Source organism: Falco biarmicus, chromosome 6 (genome assembly GCF_023638135.1).
Source record: "Falco biarmicus isolate bFalBia1 chromosome 6, bFalBia1.pri, whole genome shotgun sequence".
NCBI lineage: Eukaryota > Metazoa > Chordata > Aves > Falconiformes > Falconidae > Falco > Falco biarmicus.
In genome coordinates this window covers 85026624-85054509 of record NC_079293.1, presented here as the reverse complement: position 1 = coordinate 85054509, position 27886 = coordinate 85026624, and the positions used below count along the sequence as shown (strand labels likewise).

At 41.5% G+C, this 27886-nt stretch overlaps 1 protein-coding gene and 2 long non-coding RNA genes across 3 annotated transcripts in view; 2 read left to right on the top strand and 1 right to left on the bottom strand.

The window, feature by feature from the left end:
• LOC130151569 (uncharacterized) overlaps window positions 1–27886 on the bottom strand; it is an 86440-nt gene that overhangs the window by 49110 nt on the left and 9444 nt on the right. Inside the window, exon 2 of the long non-coding RNA XR_008822617.1 lies at window positions 22433–22651. This is a non-coding gene — a long non-coding RNA (uncharacterized LOC130151569). The remainder of the gene's footprint in view (window positions 1–22432; window positions 22652–27886) is intronic.
• On the top strand, window positions 2986–5015 carry MAP1LC3C (microtubule associated protein 1 light chain 3 gamma). The gene is made up of 4 exons (XM_056344012.1): window positions 2986–3111; window positions 3219–3274; window positions 3397–3503; window positions 4478–5015. The coding sequence occupies exons 1-4, from the start codon at window positions 3054–3056 to the stop codon at window positions 4686–4688; spliced, it is 432 nt and encodes a 143-aa protein (XP_056199987.1). The 5' UTR covers window positions 2986–3053; the 3' UTR covers window positions 4689–5015.
• Window positions 10879–27767, top strand: LOC130151570 (uncharacterized). The gene is made up of 4 exons (XR_008822618.1): window positions 10879–11152; window positions 12616–12702; window positions 23716–23789; window positions 24055–27767. It is a non-coding gene; the product is annotated as an uncharacterized LOC130151570 (long non-coding RNA).

The following is a 27886-nucleotide window of genomic DNA, read 5'->3' as shown; positions in this document are numbered from 1 at the left end:
CCTAGTCAGGAAGCAAAGCCCTCGGTTATGACCAGAGTCCCTTCTCCCCTGTGGCAGCATCACGCATTCCGACTTCAGCAATATTCCTGGGATAAACCAAGTTGTTTGTCCTTTCCCAAGAAGTTCCTACCAGCTTATTTCAGACTCTCTTCATGTACTGTACTTCTGTCTTTCACAGGAGTTCCCTCCTTCCTACTGAAACTAAAACTCCACAGAATCCTCAGTTTTTGGACACTCTATACCCTCCTGTCCAGGGAAAACAATTCCCTTCCTAAACCACCTTGAGGCTACAAGACAAGATTTTTAATGTCTTCGGGTGGAACAGGAGGACGTGAAGGACATGCTGTTTCTTTGCTGCTTTTACATGAACTTCTTTTGAGCCAGACTCTGTATGATTAGATCCGTGAGGCTGGGATCATCTCAGTGTAGAGGCAGTGGATATACCAGCATTCAGTGACACGGCTGCAGACCCGGGGCTTTGGAAGAGGCTACGAATGTGGCAGTGAAGCTGGACCCGATAAGATATGCAAGTCCAAGCTTGTGCTTTAACGTTCAGGGACTCGCGGGACTCCAGGACTCCTATGAGTGTAGTCTGTGGACATTCAAGCAGGTAAAAATAGGCTAAAAATTCCCTTTGGTGCTTCCATTTCTATTTCAGCAGAGTTCTCCGAGTACTCCATTCTTTACACAAAATTGCTCTACAAGTTCATTAATTATGTGAGAAAACCTTCCAAGGGAAAGGAAAGAAGGAATAAATTCCACATTTAGATCTGAAACTGGGTACTTCCATGCAAGAGCAAGTGCAAATGCTTAGCACATTAGACATCCCATTCTCTGCCTCCAGAAAATGTCACACATTTACATTATTAGTTAGCACATGCTAACTGAAGCCTGGGTTTGTGCTCACTCTTAGCTCTCACAGATGTTAGGGCTGATCACTGGGTCTGCTGGGAATTCTTTTTCTTTGGCTGATCCTCTTATCAGGTTTTTCATTTTTCTCTCTAGCAGCTGCTGTAGAAGCTTATGGTTATGAAAAGAAACCCTCTTACTCTGGGAGCAGGGCTGCTGATGTCTGTACAGAGCCACACTTCTGTACTTCATGTGCAGCGATAGGTGACACAGAGAGCAGAGCACTGGTGTGGCACGTACCAGCAGGTCATAGAGCTTTCTACTGGATCTACTGGGCAGAAACCAGTGCAAGAACTGGTCCACTTCCTGAACAGCTTTGGGAAGCCCCAGGCTGACCACAACTCCAAAGACACACACTGTGATCCTTCTGGCTCCTTCAGGCTTTGTTCATGTGCTGGACGTTAGGTCTGTACCGTTTCTTTCCCCTTCAAGTTATTCTTCTATTCCTCTTCAGGCCAGTCCACCCTGCTTCTTCCCTCTCCTGCATCCAGAGTCTTCCTTCTCCAGGCTCCTCTTCCAGCCAGCCTCTCCTCATCCGGGCTCCCTTTGTCTCCTGGGGCCTCTCCTTGTCTCTTCTACATCCAGGGTACTATCTCTCCTTCCTCTGCTTCTTCCAGGTCTCTCTTCATCCCCTTAGAGCTACTTAGCAGGACCCAGCCACAGCTGCACATTATCCACGTCAGCCAACCCACCGCCCCTGAAGTCAGCCCACAGCTGTATATTATCAATGTTAATTAACTCAGCTTCATTCCTCTATAATTCTTCTACAGCTTCCCCAATCTGTCACCCCACCTCTGCCTCACAAGCAGACCCCCTGGGCTTACCTGCCCTGATGCAAAGGTCTGCTTTTGAGAAGGGGTTGTATCCAAACCATTCCAGTGTAGGCTCAAGTCCCCTCTCCAAGTTCAGAGCTCTTGCTCCTGATCCCCTCAAAAGCAAAGATCTTGTCTTCTCTGCAATTAAATTCGTAGTGCCACGTGGGGGAGCTTGTGCTGTGACTAAAGCTCGTCACTTCCAGATCAAGAGAGAAGGACAGCTCAGCAGCACTTCAGCCACTGGGAAGGCTGTTTTGGAAAGACTGGTTGAAAATCCTGACACATGGATGCATAGTGCACACGCACTTTAATAAAGGTGATCCTTTCCAAAGTGATCGTAGGTGACAGCCATCGGTTTTGCCTTGAAAAAGCAGCCAAACCCATAGCTCATAAAATATAACTCTCAAACCTTAGCAACTTCCAGTTGCCCTTAGCCTGGCAGATCAAGTAAAATGAAACCCACTCTATTTTAAAGGGATGAGCAAAGCAAATGAGTATTGGGGATCAATTCCAGCCACCCAACGAGATGATTTTTACACACAGCAACCAGCCTTGAGTTAACTTGACTCCTTGCTGAGCCTTGTTTGGCCGCAAAGCCATCCTGACAGCTAAAGTAAAAGCAGGTGAACAAGCAATCCAAAAGGCAGGGAATCTGTCTCATCATATTTGGCATCTAGATGGACCTGAAGTCTGCTTGGAAAATCACAACTGTGCCTTAGAGACAAAAACAGGGTTAAAACTCACCTCCCAAGTCATTCAGAAAATAAGCAATCCGGTAGCCTGAGGATATGAAAAATGTAAATTTTTTACTTTTTATTTTTCTAAAACCAAAGAAGTAGTTTGAAAGCAGTTTATAAGTAGGAAGAAGGTAACTGGCCTTCTGAACCGTCCATCTGGAAAGGGTAGACAGATGGAGACGGTCCAGCCTTGAGCTGCACCCTCCAACCACCCCACAGGGTAGCCAAAGACCTCTCAGAAAGCATCACATTGCCTTGCACGCAAACCATCCCGCAGCTGGGGTCATCGCCACCCGCGGGAGCAGCGCAGGAGAAGGATGCTGCTAGGATAGAGGGCGGCGGGCGCAGCAGCAGCACACCGCGCCTCCCCTTGGCGGCGGCGAGCGGGCAGGGGAAAAGGGGCGAGGGGAGACCGGAGCGCCCGGGGGCTGCCTGCTGCCGGCAGGGGCCGGCTCGGCACGGCACGGCACGGCTGAAGGCACGGCTGAAGGCACGGCTGAAGGCACGGCGCAGCACGCCGGGGCGGAGCCTGCGCCGGCACCATAAGAGGCGCAGGGCAGCAGCGGCATCCCCGTAGCACGGCGGCGGGAGGATGCAAGCGATGCCCGGGGCGCCGGCGGCCAGGCCCTTCAAGCTGCGCAAGAGTTTCGGTAGGGGCTGCGCGGCGGCGGCGGGGCTGAGCGGTGCTGGTGGGCTGCGCGGTGCTGGTAGGGGGGGGCTGCGCGCACGCGTAACTCTTGTTCTCTCTCCCGCGCAGCCACCCGGCTGGAAGAAGTAGCAGGAATCCGGGCGAAGTTCCCAACAAAAATCCCGGTAAATCTGAGTTTTGTTCTGGGGGTTGCTGCCGCTCTTGACAAACGTTTGGAACGACTCCCTAAAGTGTGGGAGTGGAAGGGGGGGACCTGGATGTTTTCTGTTTTTCTAATTAAACCCAGGTAATTGTTGAGAGATACCATAAAGAGAAATACCTTCCTCTCCTGGACAAAACCAAGTTTCTGGTTCCCGAGGAGCTGACCATGACACAGTTCATAACCATCATCAGGTATGCAGTGTTGCAGTGGGGCTGGTGCTGCCCTCCCGGCAGGTACTTTCTGGTGCTGTGCTGGAGCATCTGTCTTATCTGGTGGGGAGGAGGATAAAGGTGTTAGCACCGGCTTCCCTCTCTTGTAAGGCTTTAAAGAAAATCAACAGATGTTTTCACAGGTGCATTTGGGGGGAGGAGGGGGAAATGTGATTTATGCTTTTTTGGATCCCTAAAGTCTCTTCCCCTAACCGTAGTGAGTATATACTAGGCTCCTGTTCTGCTTTCTTTGTGCCTGATGAACTTGCTGCTGGGGCTCTGTGCTTCTGTTCTGCTTACAGCTGTCACTGCCTTGCTCTCTTACTGTGCCTTGCTGAATTTGCTCAGGTTCAAAGTAACTCTTAGGTGTGAGTGACATGAAATGTGCTTCTGAAGTTTTCTTTTGTAAAAACACTACAGGGAAAAGTCTCCCAAAGTGCTTAGTGATGTTCTCTGAGAAAGCATGAAAGCTATGTGCTTTCAGCATGTTTTTTAGAGTATGGAAAAGATTTCTCTAGATGTTGTGGAAAAGATGCTTTTGGCTCTTGGACAACTTGGGTCCTGATCCCCATATGTAACATCTCTGAAAAGGACTCTTCTTTTGAAGATAGACTTTATAATAAGTGTAACAGACCATGCTGGAATCCTTTACTACAGCTGTACTGCAGAAGCTTTTTGTTTCTACTCAGCACTTTCACCCTGCTAATTGGGAGCCCAAAGCCCAGCCTCAGTAGCACTCATGGTCTAACAATGTAAGCCTTTCCTCCAAGCACAAGCCTTTCAGCTTCCAAACATACATGCTAATGAAAACGTTAAACCACATCATGACTTTACACAGCATTTCTTGTACACAGTTCATGCAGCTGCTCAGCCTTATGTCTTTCATAAACTAAAGTTGAAATCTTACTAGATTTGCTAAGGCTTAATCCTTTGTTTCTCCTCCCTTCTTCAATTAGAAGCAGGATGGCTCTAACTGCTACACAAGCTTTCTACCTGCTGGTGAACAACAAAAGCCTAGCCAGTATGTCCTTGACAATGGCAGAAGTGTACAGGGACTACAGAGATGAAGACGGCTTTGTGTATATGACATATGCTTCCCAGGAGATGTTTGGATGCTCTTTACTCGCTGCTCAAGGGAAAACTACAGAATGCCTTCAAAAAACTTAAGGCTTGGTCCATGTGCTGCAGCGAAACCGTTTGCTATGAATCATGCCTGTGACATGAACCTTGGAGATGCTCCTTCCAATGGGAGCTCTTGAGCTCTGTAGTGGGGAGTTATGACCCAAAAGCTGGCAGGACCAGCTCAAGGCAGAAATGGTGGTACACTTTTCCTAGTTAATAATTTGGATATATATTTTTATATTTGAAGACACTACAGGGTTTTTTTGGAATTGTATCTCCACTTTTTGGCAATATCAGTCTTTGTTATGTAACTGATTTTTAAGGTGTCCTTAAAGCCTAAGTCTAAGAGTAAAATAAAGAAGCTTTTAAGTATTATGTTGTATGTTAGTTTTAATCTGGGGAAAGACTGTAAAAGTCTGTCTAGGAGAAGGTCCTAGAATGATTCTGGGAATTTGAACTCAATACCTCTTGAATGAAGCATTGCTTGCACAGCTCTTGAGTTTCTCAATGCCAATAACAAGAGGTCATAGAGGAGCAAAACCATACCTATAAATGGTTCTTAAGTTAGATACCTGAGCTGCAAGATTAAGCAGACTGTGCTAGAGCAGGGTTCAAATGCAGTGTTAGGTTTAACACCTGGGTAAACTACTGTCAGCTGTTGCAGAAAACACTGAATATCTGTGATACAGGTAACTACTTGTTTAAATAAGCAAAACCAACTAGTCATCAGCATAACCTAAATGCAGATAGCATGACTTGAACTGTAGTTTAATCAAGTGCTCATCTGTTCTTACTACTAAATTCTGCCAGTCTGGCTGCTGTAGATAAACTGTCATGTCCATCCGCTAAAGCCACCTGCTTGTCAGTTCCCCTGAGGGACTTCAGTGAGCCTTCTTCCAAGGATGGATAGAGCTATGTCACATACCTGGTGATTAAGAGGTGTTCCAGTGCCTCTAGAAAATGTCAAAACTGTCATGTAGTGAGATACTGATTCATCTCAACATACAGACTTGGTTCCTAAACACCTATTAAAGGAACACTTGACAAGAGGCTTAGTCTGAAGTATAGCTCAAGCTATCTTTCCCGGTTTTCTCATATGTGAGGAATGTATTGGGAAGTTGTAAGTGTTCTGATTGTGCATGATCAACTTAAAACACCAGGTCACTTAAAAATCTGTCACAGTAGGCAGTTAATTAATCAACATCTGGCAGCCTTAGTTTAGGATTGGTCAAATTGTTACAATATGATGCAATCCTTCTGTGCAGTACCAAACTGATCTGCAGGATGATTAATGTAGGAATTACTAGACTGCAAAGAAAGAAGTGTTGACAGTATTTAAATTATGCGTAAGGAAGGAATGTGTGTGTAAGCTCTTTGCAGTGGGTCTCTTGCAGTAACAATCTCTTGAACTTAAAGCTCTGAGCAGACCTGGGTTCAAGCCTCTAAACCAGGGGTTTTAGAGGAGTACCCTCTTTAGTGAAGACAGTGTTTGCCAACTCATGTTTCATGAGCTGAGGAACAAAGAAATCATTGACCTGACTGACTCTGTGGAAAGGCTAAGGCTATGTCGGTATAGGTTATGAAAACACGTGGGCTTTGGGATCCCAGAATCAGTTGCTTGGATAGATTTCACTTATGCTTGTAATGGAAACAGTTTCCATTGCACAAATTGAACTCAAATAGTCATTTGTTACCAGCCCTCAGGGAAGCAGAGACACCTGCTTGGCAGGAGCACCACACAGCAATGCTGAACAGCTGTGGGAACCTTGGGGTAGGGGGAGCATGGGGACACCTCACTGTGTTCAGGCTCTTTTGCTTCTCTAAGGGCTGGGCTTCTATTTTGCTTCATTGGCTTCTCTGTTTTCCTGTCTTGTGTGATACTTGGTACATGAAAAGCACTACAGATTCTTGGCTGGAGCAATTTTATGTCTAACGGCCAACTTTCTTTGGTTTGTAATGTAGTGGCTGAGGTGTAAGTGTTGATCCCTCCAGCATTTACTGACATTAGGCTATGATGTCTAACAGGCTGAGTCAAGGACCAGCCAAAAAAGTTACACAAGGAGAAGGTCAGTTGCAGGTAAAGAGCATCATTATAAGCCTGTTTAAACTGGCCTGCTGAACCTAGAAAGAAGTCCCGTGAACTGGGAAAACTTCACCATTGGGTAATAGTAACAGAGTTGCCATTCTACCAGGTGTTAAAGCAGATAGGACTAACCTTTGAAGACAGTTTTCAAAAAGCCTTAAAATAATAAACTACGAATTAGATTGTCCAAATAAATTAGTTACCCTGCTCGTGGAGTTGCTTTAGTATCACTAGAGGCTTTGGATTCAGCCTATCATCCCTTGAAGTGCAGGGAACAAGGATTAGAAAAGAAGCAAACAGAAAAACTTTGCTCTGAGTAACATAAGCAACTGAGATAACTGCAGCTACTTCCAATGTAGCTGCTGTTGAAGACCTAATATTTGCTCGAGCAAATACCTATTGATTAGAGACAGGTACATATTTTTTTGCAACAAAGGACACCATACTCTGGTAAGTAAATTCTATAGTTCTTCCCAACATACCCCCGATGTAAAAAAACATGGCAGAGATGCCACTTGTTTGTAAAAGTATCTTGATTTCTGAATTACGATATGGACGTGTGTTCTTTAATATCCAAAAAATCTAACAGAGAAAAGGAAACATTCTGAGGATACTTCTGTTTCTGCCATAGACTACCGACTGAATCCTGGAAGGTACTTGGTGCTTTGGCTTCAAAGTCCTTACGTATGTACGTGTTCTGCTGAAGTAACTCGTTGGATTGGGTCCACAGCACTCAGCCCCATTTTCAAATATAAACCCAATGAAACTAAAAGGATACTGAATATAAGTGTGGGATGAGGACTGAAATTGCCCTTGCTGTTGAAGTCCTGTGGTTTGGGTTATTTTTGTTTTGGTTTGGGGATTTTTTGGGTTTTTTTGAGTATTGTCTAAAATAGAGTACTGGGGGAGTTGTGACTTTGATATAGCCAAGTGGAATCATACAGGAAAGAAAAAAAAATAAGCTCTGTTTTTTGTGAGTTCACCAAGGTACTAAAAAAGTTATGTTAATAACCACAAATACTGCTGGAGTTATTGAAAGGGAAGTAGGAAAGCAACTAAAATCTGAGGCTGTAACCTTGCTGCACAAAAATGATATTTTAATGAAACATGCCATTCCGTTCTGTAATGTATGCCTGCACAGTGGGGGCTCTGGGAACACGATCACCTTCTTGTTTTCAAGACTTGAGCAAACTTCAGTCCTGAGGGGCATGCTGTGGGCTGCGTGAGCTCTGAATGCTCATCAGGGCAACTGGAGAAGAACACAGTAGCAATTCAGAAAAACCACTTATAAGCTCTTGGGTTTAGTTTTTAAAAAAAATGTCTTAGCAATGCATTTGAATTTCAAGTGGGTAGAATAATTTTTTTGTGTGTGTGTGCCTGCTAAGACTAGAGATTCATCTGTCTGTACTTTCCTTGCTACAGCTGATGTCCTACAGCCATCTACAAACACAGCTACAAGCTGTGTACCATGCTTTATGGAGTGCAAATTGACGTTTGTTGCTGCAAGGCAAACATGATAACCTCAGCTTGGGCTTTAGCACATAAGCAACAGCAGGAGCTTTCCAAACTGTTTGAATTTAAAAATGACTTCACATTGTGTGTGGGTAGAATAAATAAACTAATGAATGGGGATACTAATCTTCTCGCCCAAATACTGCAGGCAACAAGTCTTGTGAACATAGATGGGCTATTTATTGTTTTCCCCATGCTAACTACTTCCAGATGGTGGCAGCTTCAGGGTAAAAATATTTAAAATGATACACTGTTAAACACACTAAGTGACAGACTGTGTCCTCCTCTTCAAATGAGGCTTTTGTTTCGCTTATGTAAAATACAATATATTAAGAAGGTCAAATGAAATAATAGGACAGAATATAACTTTCAGCTTAAAATTGCATTGCTGTATTCCCTTTTCAAGAAAGTCCATATAAAAACTAGGGGAAGAAAACCAAAAGACCTAACAGAGAGAGAAACTATCTTCAGAATGCTGGTTTTTAACTTACGGACTATGAAGTGGAGGGGAACAGTAGAAGTGTTTTTGTGGAAAACTTCCAGGGATCCTTGAAAGGTGGTTGAGAAACGCAGTGTCATATATGCTACAGTACAACCTATGTACAAAACTTCTAATGGCACAGACGCTCCCCTTAAGGATCACTGTTCCAGAAAGATTTCTAGACAGCTCTCCTGAATTGTAAAATATCCTATTCTTTTTCTGTGGTTTTGGATCATTTTCAAACTTTAGAGGGGAAAAAAAAAAATTCTGCCTACTGAGATGTGCTTAGATTCTTTAACCTTCCAAAGATGTTTTGTAAGGGTATAATGGCAGCTGTAGCCACTTCCTGCCCCCCCCCACCCCCCACCCCCTGCCCCGATGTTTTTAGGTTGCTCCTTAAGAGCACAAGTTTCCTAGTTATCTGCTACTTGTTCCTATACAGTCCACAACAAGGAAAAGCAGTTAGGTCGTGTAATAAATAATGGCCTGGCCCTAGTTTAGAGGAACATGAATATAATTTTAATGAAGGTGGGTAACGCCCTTAAGGCTCACCTCCAGAAAGTCATCATCTTATCGCTCCCTGCCTCTTCTTTTCTGCCTAACACTTCTCTTGTGGCCATAATGTTCCTGTGGCACACGGCTATAGCAGCATAGCCTGGGTGGGTTTTGAAGAACATATAGCAAGCATCGATGCCAGAGTGAAAAGCAGTGCTGTCCCTGCCCCTGCAGCAGCAGACTCAGTGGGGAGGGGGTGTGCCTGGCTGGGTGCACGTGGAGTTTCCAGAGCAGGCTGGGGCTGAGGAGGGGCTGCTCAGGCCACTCAACACTTACATCATGTCCGGCAGAGACTGTAAAGGGCCTTTATGAGTATGCCTGTGATTTGTTGCAGGGTGGGCTTGGTCCATGGCGTTTATTTTTGCAATACTCCAAGACCCTGGCTTCGCTTTCTTTCTGTAACAAAAGCACGGTCTGGATCTTCATCAGGCCTTCAGCCCAAGCCTGTTACACGTCAGAAAGGTGGGAAGGCTTTCCATTACAGTCCTTGGGTGAAGCAAAAAGAACCGGGTTCATCTGCTGTCGATCGAGACATCCCAGGTAGACCTGAAGCTTATTTCCCGTTCTCAAGAACAGAGCCAAGACTTTACAGCCTGCCAGATGGATTTGCAGGGAAATCTTTAGGTCAGCTAACCGGTGGGTGAGAAGAGGGGATGGAGGGCCAGGGGGTTAAGCGTGTGCATCAGTGCTTCCACCCAAAGCAGCTGCAGCCACGTATTCTTCCCAAGCCTGCCTGTGACAGCTTGGAAAGCCTGAGCCTCAGTGTGACCTCACTAAGGCAACTCTTACACCATTAGCTCACAAAGAGAAGTTATGAGAAAGAAAACACGCACGCACATGCTCACAGATGGAGGGTGGATATAGCCTTTTCCTGAATAAAAAGCGAATTCCGTCAATGGAAAAAACCACACGGGAGGGTGCTGAAAGGAAGACATGGCAAGTAAAGGAATTCTATTCTTGGCGCTGGCACTACTTCACAAGGCGACTTGGCCCTTATTCTGAGAACTTAAAAACTTAATGTCAAGTGATGGGTATGAGCATGGTCTCTGTCTGACCCTCCTCCCCTAAAATGCTGCATCTATGGTCAAAAATTAAAGTCAGATAGCGATATGCACTGCATACTTGAATGCTGACCGGCTGAGGAAGAGTAACTCATTTTCCAGCAGCTTGATACATTAGTCACCAACAAAATAAAACAGCCATCAATAGGAAAAACAGCTGCTGTGCTACAGGTGAGGGCAGGATCACCAGCTTAGTGCAGAGGCATCTGTGCTGTCTAGACTGTCAGGGTAACTCAACCATTGCAGGGGTTATGAAGATAATTTTGCTGTTCAAAACTATATTGGCTCTGTTATAAACCTGTCAGAACTGTCAAGAGAGGCCTCAGGCGAAATGCTGCATTTTCCTAGGAGGCAGCTGGATTTGGTTTAACCCTCAGCTCTTCCCAGCCATCCTCATGCTCACTGACTTTTGTTCCCATTCTTTTTTTGGAAAGGGACCAGGCCTTCTGTGTTTGCAGAACCTGGGTACAAATTCCAAGATTGCTGAAAACTATAAATAATATGCCCTTAGTTGCCATGTAACAAACTTGTATGAGAATTCACAGCTGTTCTGTTATTGTAATTCAGCCTGTGTTGGAGCCACAAAATTTGGCTGTGCCTCAGTCTCTCCCAGGCATCTAGCCCTCTGTCAGCTCTGGAGCAGCAGTTTAAATGGGATGGCTGAGGCTGTTACTGCTGTTTAGGTAGCTCCCCCCCTTCCAGTGAATTTGGTTGAGACAAAAAAGGTGTCACATCCCTCCATGAATCAGCTGAAGAACAGCTGTGCGTTTTAGCCTTGCTCACCAGAGTGAACTATTTTTGCTACAGGCACAACAAGGTAGGTTAATGGAGCACCTTAATTTCATGCCACAGCTCATCCAGCTGATTTTGCCATGGGAGGAGGAGGAGGAGGATGCCTCACATGAGCTCATCTGGTGGCAGGCTGGTAAGGGGTGACAATCTCCAGGAGGGGGTTGGTGCAGAGGGGGGTTGTTACAAGAAACTGAGGGGGGGAAATTGCTGCTGGTATAGGTGGCTGTTGAAGGTTATGTGGGTCTGCAGGCTGGGCCATATCAGGACCTTCAAGGAAGGTTTTCTTTGGCTCTGACATCCAAGGCAGCTGGCCCATTAGGCAAGTGCTGAGCAAGATTACTGTCATGTGCTTGACAGAGGAGCCTCCTTTATAACTCGGTGAATAAAGAGAGGGGAAGACCCTGCTACAATTCCCTTTTCTCCCCGTCCCTGAAGAGGCTGAGCCCCACACTGTGCAACCCCAGTAGCTCCCACCTCCCTGGACCCAGCACAGAAAATGAACATTGTGCTTGCTAGAAGCTTGGGCTTTTGTAGGTAAAGCCCAGAGCAACAGTGGAGGCGTGTGGCTAAGGGGCTTGTATCCAGCCCCCAAACTAGACCCCCAGCCTACTTTTCCTTTCTGAAAATAACTACCCAACTGCAAGATCTGTGAGAGGCTTCAGTTTTACTAGTGGAAAATTTTGGCAAAACCCTATAAAATAAATGAAGCAATTCCAGCAGAGGCTGGAGCATGCACTGAAATTACTGCCTGGAGCCATAGAGGCTGTGGAGCTAAGGCTACCATGTCAAGCTTACCAGTCACAAATCATGGGAGGAAGCACTTATCCACAGGAGGTGGAGAGAAGAAGGAAGGGTCAAGCACTGTAGCAGACATGAAAGGTTTTATGTTTAATTTTCTGGAAAGATTTTCTTCAAAATATGGTTTTGCCAAGTATCTTGTTTCCCAATTCAAACTGCTGTTATTTTTTTCCCATCAAATTAATTTCACTTATGCTGGTTTGTCAGGAGGGAAAATCCAAATCTCAACTTATTTTTATATGAGGGAAAAGATGAATTAAAGAAAATGCTGTTGACTATACAGTTACACCTGTGCGACAGCCATAAAAATTTGCAATAGGTATATGGAAAACGTGCTCGGGTAACACAGAAAAGGCAAAACAGGGGTTATTCTATGCTAGACATATCTCCTAATTTTAAAATCAGGTGGCACTTTCTGCTAATTCTTAGCATAGGAAGTTTTGTGTTTTGGGGTTTTTTGGATGCATTTCAGTTCCATATAAATGAGATCCACACACTTTTGGTAAGGCTATGATTTATGATCTTCTATTAGTGAATTATATGTTAATTGCAATACTGTGTGACAAGCTATAATACAGCACCTTATGGCACGTTACAAAAAACAGAGCATGGAGGTGCAGCAGGGAGCACTTTGCCAGCGCATGGAGAAAGTAAATCTGTAATAATTCATAATATTTTTTTATGCACAAGATCCAGAGCTGGCCAATGGTAATATGCAGAGTGGACACCCTACATGTATTTTCATCAAAGAGAACAAGAAGTGAGAAAATGAAGAAGGTGAGTAGTTAGAAAAGATGTAATTTATCAAAACGTCTCTCCAAAAGTGCTGTAAATAAGCCAGCAGAGTTCCTGCAGGCTGAGGCTGTGATGCCTTTTTCAGAGCCTTCTCTTCCCATTAAAGCCTGTCTTGAAACAGTAGTGGCTTTAGGATTATGGCTTATTACTCACACAGAGCTCAAGAAATGTGTTTGGATTCTCATTTGGAGGAATAAGCCTGTCTTAAAGTTAGTCTTGACTTCCTGCATTTCCTGTCTAACTTGTCTATTGAGTCATTAGGTGATGACCTCATTTGGTAATTCAGGAAAAACTGTGGAAGAAGACTCCAGCAGTAAGCTCCTCTGCTCCTTCCACAGCTGTTTCCAAAGCACTCTGTTTATGAAACACACAAAACCTATACACACACACACACACACCATATGCTGCTGAAACACAGCCTCCAGTGAGGAGGGGAAGAGCCAAAACTACACAGTTTCTAAAACAAAGGGAGAAAAAGGGAAGAAAGTGATACATGGCAATGGAGTGAGGCTCTTGTTATTAAAAGTGCCACGTGACCGTGCTTCAAGGCATCCTTCAACACTTAGCATGAGGTGGGACAGAGGAGAATGAGGACGAATGGCTGAAACACAGTTATAGGAAAAAATCCACCTCAACATGTGCAACAGAAACCACACATCCTGACTGCTTGTTGATAATTATTTTCTTGGTGCAGCAATCCACAGCTTGGTAGCTAAAGCAAATACTTCTTTAATAGGTAATTACTTCTTAGTTCTCCTCGTACTTATACAGAGACACAGAAACTGTGTCCTACTCCATCTTTTCTGTGTAACTGGAGCCAAAGCTTAAAATGCAGTATTAGGGAAGGGTTGAATAGTTTCTTTGAAAGCACTTTGGCAAACTCAAACTAGGAAAAGACACAGCACCAAGCCACTAGCCAATTTTGTAGAGTCACAAAAAATAGTTTTGAGAATTACTTACCCATCAGCAGATTTATCTATGAATCACAGCAGAATTTTACTGAAGTAAGTAAGAAAATACTAAATCAAGGTTTCCTTCAGTATGTTTGCAGACAGAAGAGCAAGAGTACAACATAACTTGTCTATGCACGAGCTGTGAAGCTCAGTAGGTTATTGCTGGTAAACTCTTCAGAGGATGTAACAGTCAAGGTAAGAGGTGAGAGAGTCCTGCTGCAGACTGATTCTTTTATGCTGTATGTGTTATCTATCTGTTAAGAAACCTTTGGGTTCTGAGATTAATACAATAAGGAGTACAGATAGCAGTGACAGCACCTATATTCAGGACATTTGAAAAGAAAATCCTTTGGACAGGCCAGTATTTTTCTCTACACATGTATTTTCTGACCCTTCAACTAGGTCCATGAGTACTCTTCGTTGTATTTATGTAGTTATCAAAGTTAGTGTCACACTGAAGTCTGCAACACTACCTTAATCAATAACTGTATGAGATTTTTTTGAGCAATGCTGGATTATTCAAATAATAAAAATAGGTGCTTCAAAGTTATTCTTGGTCTAGTTCTGGGACATTAGAGGAAATAAATGAGATGATTAACAAAAAAACATCTACAGCAGGCCAGAATTCAAGGCTCAGACAGATCTCAGTGCTCAAAATATAAGTGTCTTTCCAGCTAATGAATCTGGCCCCGTTTCTGTTTTACTAATTTTAAACAAGAGAATAATTGAACAGTGATTCCAAAACTGTAGAAGTGAAGTTCGAACAAATCCTGGTGCTTTGTGGGATTTGAAGGGAACATGCTAAATTTAATCAGCCTAAGCATCTTGTGTCATGGTTGCTAGTACACCTGAATACTTAATGTCTACCAGTAAAGGAATCAGTGATATAAAAATCATGCTCAGAATCACACTTAATAATACTTTTATTTATACACATTTTCTTATTTCTGTCATATTCTCAGGAGTGCACCAGTTTTGGCTCCAGAATAAATTGCTGAAGATCTCTTTATTTAATTTTGACTATCAAGTGGGAACTCAGCATTTTATAAAAAACTATTTTTATAAAATACTGGAAAGAGATGTTTTCTTCATAACTAACTCCTTGATTACTTTGCACCAGAAGTCATGATTGCATTGCAAGAGAACACAAAGGAAATTATACATGTTGGAGGTCTTTCTCCTGACTAAAATTTTAATCATCTTCTTGACGTCATGGAACTTTACAAAGGTTTAATCAATGTCAGCTCCTGCCTTTTTCTTCTTAACCCTGTTTGCTTCACATCTGGGTTTAATCTCTGGTTAAACAAATCAGAATTTATGGAGCTTACCACACGAATTGAGAAGCTTCTTCTCTTATCTCCTTGTCTGCATATGAAGTATTTGCTAATAGAGCTGGTGCTCATCTATCACCCTTATTCCCTATACCCTCTAAACAAATAAAGACATAAAACCAAAGGCAAAAAATTTCCATGTAATAGCTAGTCCTGTGTATCTTGTGGGTTTTGGAATAAGAAACATTAAAAAAAAAAAACCAAAACGTTGGCCAGGTTTTTTCAGGAAGAGTGAAGAGGGCTCTCATGAGTGCCTGAGCATTGTTCAAGAGGGATAAATGCAGAATACTCCGTTTGAACAGCAATAATCAGCTGCACAAATACAGGACAGAAAACAAGTGGCTGGTGGCATTTCTTCTTACAGGAATCTATGAGATATACTGAATCACAAGCTAAACATGAGTCAACACTATCATGCTGTTGTGAAAAAAGCAAACACCACATTGGGGTTTCTAAACAGGAGCAGAGCTTGCAAGATGTGTGAAACAAGCCGTCTGCCGTACTCAACAATGGTATGGCTTCAGCTGCAGTAGTGTGTGTAGTTCAGGCACTGCACTCCAAGAAGAATATGAACTAGATGAGAATTCAGAGAGTAATGACGATGAGCAATGGTTTAGACTGTGTCCTATGACAAAAGATGCAAGAATTGAGGCGGTTTAGCCTCAAGAAAAAAAGGCTGGAAAAGGGACATGATATCCCTGACATACAAAAGGCTCTTTGAAAAGGAGAGGGAAGAATCTTTGCTTGTTTACATTGGCTATTATGAGAGGTAATGGGCTTAAATTACAGCAAGAAAACACTAGGAAAGCTTCCTAATGAAAAAGATGATAAAATGCTGTGATAACTTGCCTGGAAAGTTCTGGAGTGTCCATCTCTGGAAGATGAGTCTAAATTAACCCTGCCATGAGGCAAGGGGAAGATTTCTGGAGGCCCTTTCCCAGTCCTTGTTTCCTTTGGTTCTATGTTTTCTATTAAAACATCTTTGTTCCTTAGACATGGAAACATTTTCCTTGGTAGTGAAAGTTCTTAGATTATACTGCTGAACTGCACACACTTGTGTAATCACAGTGAAGGTGATGCAAATCTGTGGAGGGCATATGGGATCTTCTTATATTCTTCTTTTCTCTGAAGAAAAAGATAAGCCCAATAGATCATTGTAACATAGGGTGAGATGTGTTCCAGGAAAGCTTCCCGAATACTGACAGTCGTCACCACGCTGGGACTTCAACACTGGGGTGCGCTAGCCCCACTGCTTCTCCCGTCCTGTCTCTGTGCTCAGCTTCCTATATTTTTCATTTGCAACAGTGCCTCAATCAAGTTTACCACTCAAATACTTCTACATGTGTGCATGAGTGGAGCAAAAGTTGTGAGGGGTACCTGAGAAAAGGTTTGTGACACCATATGCTCAACTCCTACTGTCATGTCCAGCCCCTCTATGCCAAACCGACAAACCGTCTTTAAAACAGAATATTAATGCCAATGTGCCACAGAATACTTAAGTATTAGACAGGGGCTTTCTAGACCCTGCCCACCACCTCATAATGTGCTTCATCTGAAATATGGAGCCTCTCTATTTGGATTCTTGAATTATTCAGAAAGAAACACAACAACACAACTGTTATCAGATTAACTATGGCTGAGATGTACCAGACTAGTTAATATTTTACAGAGCAACAAACAGGGAATGAATTCATGAGCAGTGCAGATTATCTAAATGGTTTCCAGCAGCTCTATCAAAAACTCAACCTTTTCCACAGTCACCCCAGACCTCTACAACTCTCAGTCTGGCTTCTGGTTTGGTATCTGCCTAGTTCCTCAGCTATATTATATATCATAATATTTTTTCCCCACTTTTCTATTTCTAAGAGGAATTTCATCCTCTGTTACTTGCTATAAAGTAGAGACACTGTGGGTTAAGTTTTATTGCCATGTGTGTTTGCCTGCGTGTGCATCTAATGCCTAAAATCTCTTTACAATCACTAGGCTGAAAACACGCAGGTTAACTGAAACCAGGTTTTCTTCACATGTCGCTACTTACCACACACAAAAGATGTACAGGCTACCTTACTTTCATGCAGTTACTTTCATAGGTCTGTTTTCAAAGAGTTTATACGGATGCAAGTGTGTGGGTGTGGTTTCAAAACAGCATGAGGTGGTTTAAATCCATGCTGCTGCTGGCAGTGTTAATGCCTGAAACTAACCTGACAGACCCCAGGTCCACGATCCAGCTGATCTCCCAGGAGGTCAGCAGAGCCCCTACAACTGGGGAAACATCTCTGATCACTTGGCCACACATGCAAGTGAATCCTATGATTAAGGCAAATTTTATAACTTTGTTGAAGAAGTAAAGTTGAAGAACAAAGTTATGCTCTGACTTTCCAAGAGTCAAATGGCAACTACGATTGCTGGACCATGAAAAAGGCATTGTTGGTATCACTTAAGACACTTGGAAACTCAAAAAGGACTAACCAAAAGCTAATATTCTGACAGTATTTTGAAAGAGTAAATGAATTAACAAAGGTAAACACACACCTTCCAACCTGACATCAGTAATGGTAGGACATACCAAGAACTTGATTAACGGAGCTTAAAAGGAGATTAATATTGATGCTAACGCATTTGCTGAAAATATATCTTGTCTATCAGAGTGTTTAATATGATTACCATTCAGGATTAAACAGGTATTGTTATTAACATGTTAAAGCTTCCACTTAATCTGTCAGATGTCTGCCTTGGTTACACAGCATTTTGACTATAGGAGCTAGAAAAATGCACTAGCTTATAAGCAGATCTCAAAAAAGCTCTTGAAAATTGGGAAATCACCACCAAGGAATTGTACTTCTAATTCAGTTCTGTATAGCCATGTGTCTAGGCCTGTGCTATTTTTAGCACAGCATTTTAACCAACAATCTAGAAGAAAAACATCCATCTTCCCCACCATAAATTTATCACTGAGAAAGCCTGCAGATTTCTCAGGGAACAGTGATAAAAAGTGAAGGGCAGGTCACTGGTACTTGGTGATGTGAAGGTGAGAACATACAGTGGTAACATAACAGCCACGTAAAAAGCCCGACTAGAGCTATAATTACAGGAGATGATCCTGGGCCTTGTCTTGTAGAAGAACATGAGAATAATCATATTATGGTAGCCACCGTGTGTGGCCAGTCATCAAAAAAGGTTAATACAATCCTTGGACATGTGTACAGGGAAAATAATTTTCATCTGACTTCTGCACCTGGCACTGGAATGGCTGCTTTTATGTTCAGCTTAATGCATACAGTTCAGGATTATGTTGCATCTTGGAGGAAGTTCAAAGAATTGCCAAGAAAATGAGTCAAGTATTGGAGGGTGGGGGTGGAGAGAGAGAGGTATATTCCAAGAACTCAGCTTATATATCTTACTTAGGACACGGATAATAGATAACTAAACTACTCTTTTTAAATCCTTCATAATTTAGGCAGGAATTGTTGATAAAGGGTTCTTCAGTCCAGTAGATAAATGTATGACAAAGTCTGATAGGTAGTTATTGGAACTAAATGAAGCAAGACTATACACAAAGATATTTTTTTGTTTGGTGAAGGTAACGCATGCAGGATTTCTTGAAGGTGAAGGTAATGAATTCAGAAACAGAACAAGAATTTGTTAAATGCAACAGTGGATTTTCTCTCTCCAGGAGTTTTCAAATCAAGATTGTATGGTTTTTGAAAAGTGATCTTTAGTTCAACCCCTTAGTGTCAATGAAATCTTCACAGCTGTTCTATGGTAAGATAACTTGACCTATTTGAAATCTAGCAAGAAGAAAATGGAAGAAAGAGATGGAAGAAAGGAGAAAAAAAAGGAAGAATGAAAAGAAATACAGAGTTTTATTGCATAAAGACCTTGTTTTGATAAAGGTCTCTCTATCTACTACAGTTTTGATGGTATCTTCCATTCCCTTTCTTGAGCCAACATGCAACATTGTTATACACGTCAAAGAGCAGAAAGAGTTCAAGCACACAGCTAGCTGCATTAGATGGGCTCGCCACTTGTGCCCTGCTGGTATAATCTGAGGTGTGATTTGGCATTCTCTCCCAGTCATGGCTCCAGAGGGAGACTATCACTCTCCTACTGCCCAGATACACTCACGTCTGAAAGCTGAGAGGAAACAAAGAATGTTTTGCCTTCACGTATTAGAATGACCTTGGGATCATCCGGAACTGGACATACATCATTTAACATTTCGATTTTCTCATGCCAGCTGCAGAGACTGAGACTGGCCTGGCATGTGAAAATACATGGGTTGGACAGACAAACTGAAGGGAGAAGTTCTATGTCTTTCCTACTTAACAGCCTGTGGCTACTCAAATATGAAAGATGGTACAAGTGTTGATTTCATACAAAGAGCAAAACACGTTTGTTTTGTGTAAGACTATTTCTCTTTCAGACAAAACCAGCAAATATAAGCTGTCCAGGGGAAAATGTAGTCTTTTTCCATTCATGACAATCCTGTTTATCACCTTTTAAACACACAAGTCCACACACAGCCACAGCCATATGCTCTGTTCCTTTTCTCTGACAGCTTCAGTGTGGCAGTTTGCAGTTGCATTGCGTGAACTCCTCACAAGCCACAGAACCATTAGCTGAAATACAGAAGCATTAACATCCTTTCACAGAAGGAAGATTAGGGAAGGAATTAAAAGACAGGTACCATGCTTTGATGCTCACGATGCAAGACTATCTCTTGCATCCCTAGAAAAGACCACTCAACTAGTCTGGTTGTCTCACAGACACTAACATTTAGAAGACACACAAAACTGAATAATGGTCAAGATGAAAATTCTCCCTACAAGTGGAACCAGAAAAAAAGAAAGAAAGCCTCCTGAAACAGCTATTCCCTTGAAGTTCTGGTCCATCACTCTCAGATATAAATTCTCTTCAACTACAACTGTAATTCTTCACATGTTCACCTTAACATCTGTTTTGTTCCTATCCACAGATTTCTCTTTATAATATTCTTGCTACTTTCAAACACATATCCTCCCTGATGGCACTGGATTCACCAAAGTGTAGTGAGGCGCACAGAATCTTGCTGTAGCTAGAGTGGAACAAACACAAATCTCACTGCTCTGACTTCCAAGCTAAGCCCCAGTAATGAATCAGCAGAATACCCCCTGCCCCTCTGAGTCCTGAAGCTGATCTGCTGTCATCCCCCCCAGCTCCTCCCTTCCAGCTTTCCTCTTTTCTGAATCTTCCAGATAACTCCCAGCAGCTGTCTCTGCCTGCCTACACATGGAAACTTTGCCCTACGTAGAAAGCAAAACGTTTAATGGAGCCATGGTAGAAAAGACAAGTCAGTTTTAACCTAAAAGTAGCAGACGCTTTGTAGCCCTGTATTTTTGAACTACTCTGTAAGCTCAAAGAATCTTGGGTATTAAAGTTTGCTTTGGTTTGCCCTCTATGAGACATCAAACCTCACTATACTGTATTAGCGACAGCTGCTATTCCTGGCCTTATTCCACTCTCAAAATGTTTTCTGTCTTGAACCATATGTTTCACATATAGTTATTTAAAGAGTTTCACTAGCTAAGCCTGTTGAGATGAATCATCCCTCCTGCAAAGGTGTCGTGGGATATGCAGCAGAGTAATAAGAACATTAACTTGGTTACATAGCATAAATAAAATCATACATGTCAGTTGTGCATTGCTGTGATAGAAAAAGTGATGCAAATTAAAAGAAATCCTAACTGATGTGGAATAAGCTTTCCCAGCCCGGATTACCTAAGAGGCAGGGAAGATGTATCTTTAAACTACAATAGAATTAGGCTGGGTTTGTGCATATTAATTGCAGAGGCAGTGTCAAACACATCTCTGGATTTAACTGCTGATGTCTACAAGATTCTGAACTATTGTTTCTCTTCCTGCTCCAATAATGCCAATTTTGCTGGCTTAGGGGGAAATAACCATAAAAACTTTATCTCAATCCCTCATTCAAGATGGCTTTTCCTGAAGATCTCTTATTCAATTTAACTGTTACCTACAAAGGATTTTAGAACATCTCCAGTGCAGTTTATAGTAAAGAAGCTTTTATGCATGCTTGTCCTTTGGCAGTATGAACCGATACGTACGAATAGATTTCTATTTTCTTCATGTCTACCTTTTATTCTTGCTCTCACCACATCTTACTTACTATGAAAGATGTAAACTTTATGCCAGAGCAGAACTCCAGCTTCTCTTCCAACATAAGCATCCAAATCAGCTGACAAGAGCATCATGCTCCTCCTCACACCTAGGTCTGTCCCAGGCAATCTGGAATGCCTTCCTTCAAGGGGCTACTGCATGTTCAGCCACAGTGGAAGGACTTCCCTACATCAACTCCAAGATGGTCTCTGGGCTGGTGGCAAAAGCACTTTCAACAAAGGTGGCAGATGTGTATCCTGATCTTTTTTTGTGGGCTATGATTACTGATGTAGCATATATGATAGGTATCCATCTCCACTTCTAACTGTGAAACTTTGAAAGAGAGATCATAAGCGATCTTCATGCAGAACTTGGGATGTATGACAGCTCCTCCCATTTCCTGATAAGGTGCTCTCCAGCTCTAGGTGCTTTTTTCTCTGAATTTCTGAGAACATGGTTATGCAGTTACTTCAGTTCACTATAAATATACAATGCTCCATGAAGGGGCAATCCTACCCACCTTTGCACCCTTGGACATTGCTGCTTCTTTGTAAGAACACTCACTCTTTTTGCTTCCTCAATACTAGTTTTCAGACAGATAACGTTCTTTGGCCTGATTCAAAGGATTGCTGTGTACACACTAGAAGCAGGACACAGAAAGCAGCAGGGAAAAGGCAGTGGCTTACTGGAGAGGAGGAGAAAAGACAAGGCCAATCTTTTCTGGCAGCAGTGCAGACATCTGCTTGATTAAAGTAACCCCATAACAATGGCCTAGGATGCCTTCTTATGCAGTCTAGGAAGTTTAGAACAAAGGCTAACCTAGCATTCTGGATTAATAAGGCTGGATTTAAAGTCTGGTCAAGCTAAGGCAAAAGGTCCTTTTCTAGATCTCTCCTTCATATGTTGTGAGTGCTAGACAACATCACTAGAATGCATTGGTTTGATCCTTTACCTGCCTCTTTATCCAAGAAATGTCACCTTTCCTAGACATTTTTGGAATGCCCAGCTTTAATGCAATGTATTCAAAGAAAGACAGCTTGTGAATTTCAAACACCGAACAATTACAAATAATGTTTTGTTTGAAAAAATACAGTCACTAAGGAAAAAAAGAAAAGAAGATATATTTCTGACTGAAAACAAATCTGCGAGACTTAACCATTTTCCAGCAAAATGAGTCCACTTTCAGCAGGCCACTTGCACACAAACAAAAAAGACATACGCACACACCCCACAATCTGTCATTCTTACCATCTTTTTCAGGGGTTGTTTTACCTCAGAGTAGCTGCAACAGATGCTTTGTGAGCCAGAATCTCTGGTCCATTCAAGCCAGGTTCTAGGCAAGCCTGGTGGGTAGAGCCAGGGTAGGTTTGAATGACACTCAAAGTCCCCAGGTGCTGCAACTGCTCAGGATACAGGCCAGCCCCTTGATTAAAGAACAGCTGGCTGATGCCTGGTTTCCCACAGTCCTGAAGTCCAAACATTAAATCTGCCCTGAAAAAAAACCAACAGAAAGTGTGTTCTTTCAGAAGAGTTCTATGATAAGTAATGGATTCTCCTGCAGCACAACTGGAATAGACTACTCAATGTACAATGCCACATCTATTTTTGGAAAATCACAGATGGAGCCAATTGAGTGATCTCACTGGCTAGTAATTTCTTTGAAATACTTTATCACATACATGAAAATACACTGCATTACATCACTTCAGAAGTCATCTTTGTTTTCTTTTTAATTAAGTTATAGTATTTTCCTTGATGTTTAAACTTCAGTATGTGTGACTTCAGTGGCATCATAGAAACCATTGGAAATAACTCTTTTTGTACCTACATACTCATGTAGTTGCCCAGCACTGCAGAAGATAATTATATATATGCAATATTTAGAGGTTGACCGACAGGTATTTAGGAATTATAGAAGATGCCTAAGGCTATTTCAACCTCTTCATCTCCAACACACATACAAGCATACACACATTCACATCTGAAATCAATATCACATATGGGAGACTGAAGCCTTCCAAACTGAAATTAGTGGCATTTAAATAAGAAACCCACAAAACCAAATCAAGAATTAATGCTGATTGCTAGAGCGTGCCAGCATTTCACAACAGATATAAATGTGGTATGTTTAACATTTTTGTGCTCATTCTCCTGCAGGGGCAGCTGAGGAATGTTCAGACGATCTCAACCACAGCCATATTAGGATAGCATTAGGTACACGTCTCAGTTGCAGAAGCAGCTTTATAAGTTATACTCCAGACAATGGAGGCGTAGACATATAACTCACTGAGCTGATGCATTCTTGTGCGTCGTCCATTCATTTAGTATTGTACAGAATAAACATGCATCTTTGGTCTCCTGCTGAAATGCAACTGTTTTCCAAGAATATTGTTTTATCACCCAAAGCTAGAGGCAAGCAGAACTTTCAGGGCCAGGAGAGAGGGGTAATGAGATGAATGTTTGTTCCTGGAGTTAGGGCTGGGGTGAGTTCTAACTGGTTGGACATCCTTCCTGCTGGCTTTCACACATCTCTGTTATTCTATCCCCCTGTTTAGGTTTTCTGCTGCTGAACCTAAAATACATCAAGAGAGACAGTGATGTTCCTAGACCTCCTAAAAGATGAGTAATGGTAAGTTTATAGTCATCCTTGCAAACTGAATTTTTGGGGTTTATGTGTTTATGCCATTCCTTTCTGACCATCTGTGACCCATTGGAAAGTAATTTTCAAGGTGCTTTCAGATGATTTCAGGAATGCTGTCTCCTTGTTACAGTGCAGGATTTGGATTCAAGGTACCCAAGTGCTATTTTTGACTCTGACACTGGTTAACAAGAGAGCAGCAGCTAATCCTTTCAGCCCCAATCTTACAATTGTTTTATGCTTGTTTTTAAATGAGGATGAAGACAGTACTGCTGACCTCCGTTGCTTTGAGATCTGCTGCTGAAAACTATAACAGCTAGAATTGAACTGACTGCAACTCAGAAGTTACTTCCATTACAATTGTATGTGTCACAGTTACCATATTCTGTCAAGCTGGTAAATACTCCAGAAAACTTGCATCCTTAAGGAGATAAGAAGGTATGGCATAATACAACACATTAGGCGAAATACGATCGTGATGCGATAACTTCATCTACCTGCCATGTCTGAAGGCTTCTAGTAGCACCCTGAGTAGGCAAGTCCAGCTCATTCATCTTTTCTGGCTAAATGTATTTGTGACTGACTGGTAAGTGGTCTCTTCCTAGATACCAGGTCTCTAGAAGCACAAAGTAAATGCGAGTAACACAAATACTATGAACTCATCAGCACACAGGAAGTATAAAGTTCCAAATTTCAGCTCAGAAGGATATAAGTTTAAAATGCCCTTTAATCTTTATGTACTTTTAATGTGCATATCTAATCATAATCTCCCTGATTGCTTATAGCTTGTGTACAGCTACAGTAGGTACTCTTCAGTGGATTTGTTATTTAGATCTCTAGAAAGGAGTAGGAATGGATCAGAAAGATAGGGCTGAAAACTCAACTTCAAAGTATTCGAAATTATTTAAAGATGATTGATATAAAAAGGAAAAATCAATTTCCTCATAAACATAGAAAGAATAACTGATTTGAAATTCTCTAAAACCACATTACAATTCTGGAAATATTAATAGAGCAGGGATAGGAAGAGGCCCAGACCTTACAAAGAATTAACAGCTATGACTGTGAGCAAAACTAATGCTTCTATTCAGTGGCCCACACAAAGACAATATGCAATGAAAAATTGGGATTGAGCCATTACCACCCTGCGAGATTTTCTTGCTGGTCTGAAGAGTGAAATGAAAACCTGAATGAAAATAGAATGCTGCTACTTATAATGTTGATGCTAAATATGCTGAGCTTCAACTCAGTTGCATTCAGCAACTAGCATCCTATGATCCCAAGTGGGCATGACCTACTGCAGATATTTGTTTAATATAAAATCTTGAGGAGATTCTAGAATTCATTGCTAAGTTTTCAGAACAGACCTAGAAGTTACAACTAACGTACAGAGTTTACTTGCGCTTCACATCTTTGCCAGATAGTGGCCTTTAATTTTTAAACTGAAAATGAAATTTCGCCAGAAAACTTTACCGAGTCCTTAATCAATCTATTCAAGGAAAGTTACTTTTAGCAATAACATTGAATCTCCCCTGCTGCAGCACTTTCATTACTTCTTTTCCAATCTATAGTTTCTATTTTCTTCTTTGCAGAAACATTGCTCGTGGTTATGGGCTGACATCCCATCTTCCCTTAGCCTTCTCTTTAGACTAAACAATGCCAATTCCTTCCACCCTGCCTCATGCTCCCTTCTAGACTGTTGCTCATTCTTTTTAGCCCTTTCTGGATTGTCTCCAGCACATCTACGTTTTTCTTAAAGTATGGTGCCCAAAACAGTACTCCTTGACACTCACCAATGTCATGGAGAGCACAATTACTTTACACACCTTGCACAGAATATTTGTACTCCAGGATCACTGTTTTGTTTCAGTTTGGCAATACTTGGTTAGTACAGGGAGCTTCTTTATTTATTAAACTGAAAAGGTATATTTGGAGACAATCTTTCTTTGTGAAAGCTAGGTTTCAGGTATAGTGTTGTGATCAGGGTCTTAAGGCCAGAAAGTTGTAAAAATTTGTTTTACTTTATTACAGGGCACACTAGAAAACCAGGAGTTAGCTCTGATTTACTGTAAAAAATGGTCCCTATTTACATGGTTTTCAGAGATGTATGGCAACTGTCCTATTTTGTGCTTTAATAAAATAGCAACAAATACTACCTAGCTTTCTAGACAGACACAGGTAGGGAGTTGAGAAGAGCTTTGCCTATGAGTATCAGGGATATGCACACTATTACAAAGTATAAAGCCTTGTTACCTTTATGTACCTTTGAGCTGAAACGCTGTTTCATTAAAGTTAATTGCATTAGAGTTAACTCAGATTTCACCATTAGCGGTAAGGCTTTCTAGGTAGCAATTTGTTGTTTACTACAAGTCTAAAAAAAGAGTCTTAGTTAACACTCTGTAGACACTAATGTGTAAATGTGTATCCTAATAATTTTTCAATAACTGATTACCCCCCCCATTACTTCATTGTGTTTCCTTAAATTGCATAATAATTAACAAAGAGAATTTGGTACAAATCTTATTGGGACTTGCTAACAAAACATGAGGGTTAATCCCTGGTCTGAGAGAAGGTAGGAAGGATGTAGAACAGTACTAATGCTCCAATTGTAGATAACTTACTCCTTATTCTTCCACAGTTTTCTTGCATGGTATGAGCGAGTGACTTAACTATCATACGTCTCCTTGTTTTTCATGAGCTAGTTAAGAGAAACATTCTTATATTCCTTCCAAAGTAAACTTTTTTTTTGTTTATTGTTGGACAAATTTCTGTCCAACAATAAAGACCAAGCAACTCTGTTGGTTATCTTCATGTTAAAGTAGATTATACCCACTTTGGTTTCAAGAATTCATTAAATTCAGGGTTGCAGTAACATTAAAATCCTATGCTCTGGTCAGTATTTTTAAACCAAATTTCAATTAACTTTAAAGAAAAAAAAAAAGTAAAAGCACACCCACTGGCAGCGCTTAGCTGAATCAATAAAAAGCACAAATAAATACCACCATATCTGTACCAGTGTGAGTTTTGCATACTCAGTTTCTGTTGTTAAAATATGGTTTAAAACACAAAGCTTTTAAAGCTTTGGGTAACAGATAAGTTATGGTAGTCAAAGTTTTAAGACAAGTACAGATAATTTATCTTTTTTAGTGATTTGGCTGCCATTCTGGTATTTCCTCAGCAGAAATAACATGTAAGGCTTCCCTTTGTTGCCCTAGCCCTCCATTTTAAATTTATTCCTATATTAAACCACCAAAATTTGTTGTGTTTCTTATCTGCTTTTTAAGCCAGCAGTGACAAGTGGAAAGAAGGAATTTTGTGAAATTTCTGGAAAAGTTAAAACAGTCTGCAGTAGCAATTTTCCAGAAATGAAGGATTGTTTGGCATGTCTTCAATGCAGTCCACAGAATATTTTTGTAATTTCCTAGGGTATAGATTATTATTCTAATCTTATTTACCCAGCCTTGAAGTTCATTCACTAATGTAACTGTATCCAAAGCAAAAACACTGCCTATTGAACTCTACAGCTATTAATTTCTGTTTTCATTCACTCTTTTCTTTCAAGTTGTAGACTTGCTTAGTAGTGCTGGTCCAAAATTGTAATAATAATCTCAGATATACTTATTCTAGCTTTCCTCTGTTATAGAAAAAGAATAAAATTTGTCTGCAGTCCCACATTTATTTTCGCGTGCAGAGTCATACAGCTATAATAAACACTAAGAGACTCCCAGACCAGATGCCAGAGAAAGTTCCATTGTACTCAAGACTCACTGCCTTCTGTGAATCAACATAGGGGTTTAAGAACACCAGTCCAACACACCGAATTTGTTTCATGTTTGCCCAGTACCAAGTGTAATAGGTCTTTGACCTCTGGATAATATTTGAGGAACAGCAATAAATACTATTAACTCTTCTGTATTAAATATTACATGCAACATTTCAAGAACAGAAAAGTTAACAATGAAAGGTTTTCTTCTCATCTATTTCCTTATTTGTATTTCATATACTTCAGACTTGCATAGTTGAATACCACAGAACCAGAAGCAATCACTGGAAGTCACTCAGGATGTGTCATAGATACAGGACTGTAT

What these genes read in the sequence shown, in the direction of transcription:
- MAP1LC3C (XM_056344012.1), top strand. Translation starts at nt 3,054, where the DNA reads ATGCAAGCGATGCCCGGGGCGCCGGCGGCCAGGCCCTTCAAGCTGCGC. An exon ending in CAAGCTGCGCAAGAGTTTCG is followed by an intron (nt 3,112 to 3,218) that starts GTAGGGGCTGCG and finishes TCTCCCGCGCAG; the next exon opens with CCACCCGGCTGGAAGAAGTA. An exon ending in AGTTCCCAACAAAAATCCCG is followed by an intron (nt 3,275 to 3,396) that starts GTAAATCTGAGT and finishes AATTAAACCCAG; the next exon opens with GTAATTGTTGAGAGATACCA.